General features: G+C 34.1%; 1 protein-coding gene across 1 annotated transcript; it reads right to left on the bottom strand.

Annotated features, from left to right (window-relative positions):
* Nucleotides 1-6: 6 nt before the first annotated feature.
* On the bottom strand, nt 7-5,318 carry nipal4 (NIPA like domain containing 4). Its single transcript, XM_073824939.1, has 6 exons — nt 5,088-5,318; nt 4,071-4,334; nt 3,733-3,789; nt 3,571-3,661; nt 866-1,026; nt 7-784 (listed from the first exon to the last, which is right to left on the bottom strand). Exons 1-6 carry the CDS (start codon nt 5,125-5,127, stop codon nt 183-185), a joined length of 1,215 nt encoding a protein of 404 aa, XP_073681040.1. The 5' UTR covers nt 5,128-5,318; the 3' UTR covers nt 7-182.
* Between the last annotated feature and the right edge of the window lie 2,652 nt (nt 5,319-7,970).

Genomic DNA, 7,970 nt, shown 5'->3' with positions numbered 1-7,970 from the left:
AGTTCTTTAAACATTTCCAAGGTTGCTTAAAGTTCATTTAAGCAAAAATAATATATCTGCGTCATCGCCATACTCAGCAGCAGCCAATCCAAATTACTGCATCATAGTACAACAGCCTTCAGCAGAGGAAATCTGAAGATTTTACTAAACTGTATATTCTGCAAATGAGATCTGAAACTATCTCAGCTGATGATGAAGACTCTGGGCCCTTCCTCTCTCATTGGCGGCAGGGTCTCTATGTTCTCTATGAGGATGTGCTTGTCCTCCCTCTTTGACGGGCTCTCTGCCTGACAAAGGTTGCTTCTTAGATCTTCAAAAGTCACGTTCAAGTCTTTGAAGAGATGTAACATGCTCACCCCAATCACAATCACCAAGAAGCCCCCGATGGTGCCCACCACATCCACTCCTGACATGGCTCCCCATTCTTTAAAGAGAATCACGGAGGTGCTTAGGACCACGGTGGTGAAGAAGACGTAGTAGATGGGGTACACCAAGAGCGTATTGAAGGTGTCCAGCGACTTGTTGAGATAGTTGACCTGGATTATAACGGATCCAATTAGGGTCAGCAAAAGAACCCAGGTGAGAGGATGACGGACCACTGAGAGGTCGGAGAACATGGTGCGGATTGCAATGCCGAGACCCTTGACAGAGGAAACGGTGAATGCACCGAGCAGAGAGCAGATGCTGATGTAGACCAATATGTTGGTTTGACCAAAGCGAGGAGAGGCGTAGATGATAAGGACTGTACAAGTGACCAGCAAAATGCTGGCAAACACCAGAAAACCTTTAGGAGGTAGAGAAAAAGCTGTTGTTATCCATTACAACATGTTTTCGGTTCTATAACTAAAGGTATTGTAACACTAACCAGGATCTAGCAGTTTCTCCGTCATTTCTGTAAGCGTGGTCACCTCTTCCTCTTCAGGTGCATGTATAACCATTATAGTGCTTCCGAGTATGCTGAGCATGCAGCCAAGTTTTCCTAGCAGATTCATTGTTTCTCCAAACAAGTGGGAGGACAGTACTGCACTGAGAAGAGTAAATAAACATTAACATTAGTACCTTTCCATTTAGTTCTAATGAAAACACTGGAAGAAACAACAAAAAGCCATAAATATCAACGCACTTGTATTGAGAAACGGACTAAATCTATGATCTCATGACTTCAGCAGATAAGGGTGAATAAGTGCATGAGCTATTCTTGGTATATGTTTATAATAATCATATCACGATGAATTGACTGTTTGTTATTGAAATGATCAATTGACGTGTTCTTTGAACATAAAATGAAATTTAAAATGACATTTTCCAAAAAATAATTTGGGCCTCTGTTGAGACTATATTAACCCTTAAATGGTTTTGTTTGCTGGGGGAGACATTTTGGCAGGGGGAAAAAGAAGTTTTAAAGTTATTTTTTAAATAAATTAATACTTTTATTCAGCAAGGATGCATTAAATTAATCAAAAGTGAGAGTAAAGACTTTTATAACGTTCAAAAGATTTCGATTTCAAATAAATGCAGTTCTTTTGAACCTTCTATTCATCGAAGAATCCAGAAAAAAATGATAGTTTTAGCAAAAAAATATTGGAGGATTAGTTCACTCCTGAATTAAAATTTCCTGATAATTTATTCACCAACATGTCATCCAAAATGTTCAAGTCTTTCTTTCTTCAGTCGTAAAGAAATTAAGGTTTTTGAGGAAAACATTCCAGGTTTTTTCTCTATATAGTGGACTTCAATAGGGATTAACAGGTTGAAGGTCCAAATTGTAGTTTTAATGCAGCTTCAAAGGACTCTACACAATCCAAGCCAAGGAATAAGGGTCTTATCTGAAACAATCGGTCATTTTCTAAAAATAAAGGTAAAACTTTAGAATAGGTAACACCTATTAACTATTAACTACGACTTACTAGCATGCATATTACTAGAATATTGGCCATTTATTAGTACTAATTAAGCACATATTAATGCCTTATTCTACATCCCTAATCCTACCCAATACCTAAACCTAACCACTACTTTACTAACTATTAATAAGCAGCAAATTAGGAATTTTTTTGAGGGAAAAGTCGTAGTTAATAGTTAATAGGTGTTACCTATTCTAAAGTGTGACCAAAATTAATAAATAAAAATATATATGTATATGGGCCATTCTACAAACTTGGTGCAAACTGCTGTCCCCACAACCAAAAAACACATTTAAAAAGCATTTAAGTATTCAAATCTTATATGTTTACTAAGGAGGTGGCTGTCCCAAATCCTAACCCCTAAATATAAACTTATAAAAATGAAATTGAAATCATTTTTGTAATTTTTTTTTCTATTGTTTTTAAACGTATCTTTTTGATTCTTTTTAAAAAGTGAACTTAAATAAGTACATATACACACATACATACATATATATATATATATATATATATATATATATATATATATATATATATATGTGTGTGTGTGTGTGTGTGTGTGTGTATGTGTATGTGTGTACAGCTGTTCAAAACTGCTTACTAACCATGTCCTGGTTAGCATCTTTGAGCTAGCTTCAAAAGCATCTAAAATTTAGTGGAGTTTCGGTAGTGACAAAAGGGAACACATATTCCTTTATTTAGGGGAAATAAACAACATTTTAGTACAGTTATGTAAATTTTTGGTATTATAGTATGTTTTAGTATGCAAGTTAAAATTCTGTGATGTGGTTACTACCAAAGCATTACTGTAACTGACGAAAATGTGCTGTCAATACCAAAACATGGAATATTTTGTCAAAAATAAAGTATACTGAATTATCAACTAAGATGTTATGATAGTTTGTGGTGCAATGCATATTCAGACTAATGAATCCTCAACTTTGAAATGAATATGATTAACTTTTTGACTTTTACAAAGAAAAAATAGATTAAAAATACAACAAATCTCAGAAATTACACTTGAAATATTGTTCAAAATGTAATTGTTATTAATTTACCTCTTTTTTTTATAAAATAGCAAAAAAATATATACATGTTCACAATGTAGATGGTGAATATAACCCTTCTAATTAAATTATTACTACTGTGTATAGTGACAAATTAGGGGAGAGGACAAATATTCCAAAACTTCCTGAAAATACTATATGATTACTACTAGAAATGTGTACATTATTACTTGAATATTATACAATTTGCATACATCAATCATTTTCCTAGATAAGACCCTTATTCCTTGGCTGGGATTGTGTAGAGTCCTTTGAAGCTGCATTGAAACTACAATTTGGACCTTTAACCCACTGATCCCCATTGAAGTTCACTACATGGACAAAAATATTCTTCTTAACATCTGAATCCCACAAGTCTGAGTACAGCACTGTACAGCATGCTGTAGCATTATTTGGAATCTTATCTTGGCCCGATAACTCAAATGTCAAATGTGCTTTAACTACGTAAAACGTATTGCAATTCCGGATGTTTAACATCACAGTCATAAATATTTCAAAATATGCTAGTCCTCTCGCTCACATGCTTGTGAAGTTTACACAGCATTGTGTGGAGCAAACGAGCAAACGTTGGTGAGGGTAAATAAGGGTGGTGCCGTTACCTGATAAGAACACTGAGAGCTCCTAAAGGGGTCACCACTGTGGCTGGAGCAAACATGTACGCAGTGAAATTTGCCGCTTCACCTCCACCCACTGTAAAAAAATACAGGATGTTATCCAAGTCTGTCAGAGTCAACGAAAGATGATTGACAGATTGCACTTACTTGTTAAAAGGCCTCCCCACCACAGCCAGTCCTTCAGGTAGCCATGACCTCCCTCAGCTAAACAAGCAAGCATTTTGACATTTTCAGTTTGTTAAAAAACACAAAACAGAGTCTGCTGATGATTCAAACAAAGAAGGAACCAGTTTCAACTCATTTCACAATTGTTAATCACTCAAGTAAAATAAGTGGCATTTAATCCAATTACCTTCAGGAACAAAACCAGTCACTCAACATACTTAATATTAAAGTGTAAACATTATATAAGGTTTATTACATCAGAATTTGATGGTACATTTGAAGTCTTTGTATTATGTAAATACTGATGTAAATCACCTTACCTGCTCTCGTCTCTCCAGTACTGGCCAAACGCAGCAACGCCTTTTTCTTCAGGATAATGCTTCCTCCTATTAGGAAAGCTGAAAGCACCGCCAGCGTCAGGCCCGTCCAGAAATTGTAGTTGCTCCATTTGTTGATGGTTAGAGCTGCTGTGTTGACTGTAGCGTTTATATTGGAGTTGTCTACACCTAAAGACGTGTTGCCAACACCCGTGTCAAACACACAAATAGAGGCGGACGTGGGACAGAAGATTCGTATTACTGAACCTGATCACAAGAAAAAAAAGAGGAACAACATGTTACAACAATAGGTTAAATTGCAAAGAGTTTTTGTTGTTTAAAACTAAAAATGCCATCTAGAAATGTACACATAATGACATGAAACAGCTAAATCAACATTGCTTAAACAGCATTTCATCACTGACAGATTGGCAAAAAAGGGCAATGAACTTATCACTGCAGGCTGTCATTTTATTACTTTGTATTCAACATTTTAATATATATACTTGTTATTCAAATGATTTACATTTTAGTAGATTGAAAAATAGACTTATAAAAGATATGACAACAGCTACACAACTTGGTACATAAATTAATTTGAATAATATCAACTTTCACGACCATTATCTAATTTCTAAAGCACCTATGTTTATAAATCACATTTTAAAGACAGTTTACATAGTGTTTTAAAGGGAACAATGGAACCAAAGGTACAGGCATAAACAATCTGTCACTGACTGAAAGACTGACATCATACAATGAGTGTTTGTCCTTTAAACAAATATGTTAGCATATGTTAATAAACATTATGTCATTCATATACTCTCCAAATGAGAACACACTGAACTACTATAATGTGCAACTATTACAAATAGCATATGTTATTTAAATCTTAAGTCTCAAGCAGTTTTCACATTACATCCACAAAAAACACTAACACGTAATGAAATCATATTGTAATTTAAGTTATAGGCTTCTACTGACAATAGTCGCTAAAAAAAACAACAACAACAAACTTACCATTGATGCATGAATCGGACGGCAGGTGTATGTCTTTCATTGTTTCACCCACTATTTAAACGAAGGGTTAGAATTACCGAAATAAAGCCATTTAAAAACGAAACATATTGTACGAGAATAAACTACGAGGTAAACATGTCTTTTAATTTGAATATGCCAGGCACCATCCGCGCCCGCGTAACTTCACAGCCCTAATGAACCACAGCAGAGGAAGATACGATACCTGAGTTGCGCGCGCACGTAAAAACGGCCACGAGCAAAGCAGGTATCTACTGCCACGCCCGAGCAGCGCCTAGTTGACACAGGCACGAGCCGCAGTTGCCAATAGAGATACACAGTAATGGCCTTCCTCGTAATACAATAAGCAGAACTCAAACACGGGTAAAACTTCCTATTTAAACATGACATTTCGATTGAGGGGGGAGGACGTGGTGTTACTGTGACAAGCTGGCTTTAAAACTACGTTTTAGGCCTATTGTAGGACACATGCTATATATTAAATTGAAACATAGATCCATAGATAAATAGCCCATTATATTTGATAAAATATCAATTTTATATTTCTCGGAACAGCAGATACCTGATACTGCTGTGGCTGACATAAGTTTCTCCAGAAAGCTGGAGAACCAGTTTGGCTTATAACGGGTTTGTGCAGAGATGAATAAGAAAGGCTTGCTTATATTGGCTGTAAAGTGTTTGTATATTAAAATAGGCAGTTTAGCAGGCTTACTATTTTGATTACTGCATGGGCTTATGCTCATTAAACTTTAATCTCCCTCAGTGATATCTGATATGTTGTTGTTTGTTGTTTTGCAGCTACTGTATGTTCTCCATTTCATTTGGAGAAGGATCATGATGTGCTTGATCGATTCTTTTATGAGAAAGGAGAACTTTGAGACACATTAGTTGTTGTATATGCAAATCACTTTGAACATTTTTTGTCACCATAACATTTTAATAACCTGACCTGTTGGAACAAGATTTGTAAGCAGTTATTCTGTTGCGCTCGGGTGTGTCAAAATCAGTTTTTAAATAGAGCACCTGGGGCCATCGCAGACTGCCTGGAGACTGGTAACCTAGAGCAAGTGTGCTCACATAAGACTCCCTTGACAATGGCTACATCACAAGCTCCACTGAATTTCATGAAGAGATTACAGTGTAAATGCAGGGTTAAACATTAGGTTATATGTATCTTGCGGACGTAAAATAAAATAAAATAAATAAATAAAATTATATATTCAATAAATAAAATATATATAGACTGCCGTTCAATGTTCCATTTATTTGATCAAAAATACAGAATAAGTATGAAATATTATTGCAATTTACAATAACAGTTTTCAATTTTAATATACTTTAAAATATAATTTATTTCTGTGATGCAAAGCTGAATTTTCATCAGCTATTACTCCAGTCTTCAGTGTCACATAACCCCTCAGAAATACAAAATAGAAATCTTTTCTAACAATATAAGTCTTTACTATTAATTTAACACATCCTTGCTGAATAAAAGTATTAATTTCTTAATTTAATTTCTCAAAAATACAGAAAAAAGTAATATTGTGAAATAATTACAGTTTTAAATAATGGTTTTCTATATTAATATATTTTAAAATAGAATTTATTCCTGTGATGCAAGCTGAATTTTTATCAGCCATTACTTCAGTTTTCAGTGTCACATAGTTCTTCAAAAATCATTCTAATATGCTGATTTATTACTTTTATTACCAATGTTGGAAACAGTTGTGCTGCTTAATATTTTTTTTTGAACCAGTCATTCTCTTTTCAGAATTCCTGATGAATAAAAGGTTAAAAAGAACAGCATTTATTCACAATATAAATCTTTTCTAACAATAGAAGTCTGTGCTATCACTTTTTATTAATTTAACACATCCTTGGTGAAAGTGTAAAGTATTATCTTTCAAAAAAGAAAAAATAAATTTACTGACCCCAAACTTTTAGATGGTAATTTATATTGTTACAAAAGATTTCTCTTTTAAATAAATACTTTTCTATTCAACTTTTTATTTGTTAAAGAATCCTGGAAAAATATATCACAGGTTCCAACAAAATATTAAGCAGCACAAAAGTTTCCAGCATTGATAATAAATCAGCATATTAGAATGATTTCTGAAGGATCATGTGACACTGAAGACATGAATAATGATGCTGAAAATGTAGCTTTGTATCACAGGAATAAATTACATTTTAAAATACATTCACATACGAAACAGTTATTTTAAATTAAAATAATATTTCACAATATTCGTTTTTTTTTTTCTGTATTTTTAATCAAATAAACCTTGATGAGCAGAAAAGTCTTCTTTAAAAAGCATTAAAATCTTACTGATCCCAAACGTTTGAGCAGCAGAATATACATTTTATTGAAATAATTTCAAATTATTTGAAATGAGATACAGGAATGAATATATAGACTACATCAGGGATCCTCAAATCTTACCCTGGAGGTCCAATGCACTGCAGAGTTTAGCTCTAACCCTAATTAAACACACCTGAGAATGCTAATCAAGGTCTTCAGGATCATTAGAGAATCACAGGTAGGTGAGTTTGATCAGGGTTGGAGCTAAACTCTGCAGCACATTGGACCTCCAGGGTAAGATTTGAGGAACCCTGGACTACATGAATACTGCAGTTGTCAAATAAAATAAAATAAAAGTTGCCCCGTTACAAAAATAAATAAATAAATATGACCCAGGACCACAAAAAAGGGTCAGATTTATATATAATCTGAAAGCTGAATAAATAAGCTTTCCATTGATGTATGGTTTGTTAAAATAGGACGATTTTTGAGATACAACCATTTAAAAATCTGGAATCTGCGGGTGCAAAAAATCTAAATATTGAAAAAAAAAAAAATCGCCT

The sequence above is a fragment of the Garra rufa genome, chromosome 19, assembly GCF_049309525.1.
Source record: "Garra rufa chromosome 19, GarRuf1.0, whole genome shotgun sequence".
Lineage (NCBI taxonomy): Eukaryota > Metazoa > Chordata > Actinopteri > Cypriniformes > Cyprinidae > Garra > Garra rufa.
This window is presented reverse-complemented; position numbering and strand designations above follow the sequence as displayed.

Excerpts from the sequence above, each read along its gene's own strand:
- nipal4 (XM_073824939.1), bottom strand. The coding sequence starts at position 5,127 with ATGAAAGACATACACCTGCCGTCCGATTCATGCATCAATG. Across the intron at positions 3,662-3,732 it reads GTGGGGAGGCCTTTTAACAA|TGGGTGGAGGTGAAGCGGCA; the intron begins GTAAGTGCAATC and ends ATTTTTTTACAG. Across the intron at positions 785-865 it reads GGAGAAACTGCTAGATCCTG|GTTTTCTGGTGTTTGCCAGC; the intron begins GTTAGTGTTACA and ends TACCTCCTAAAG.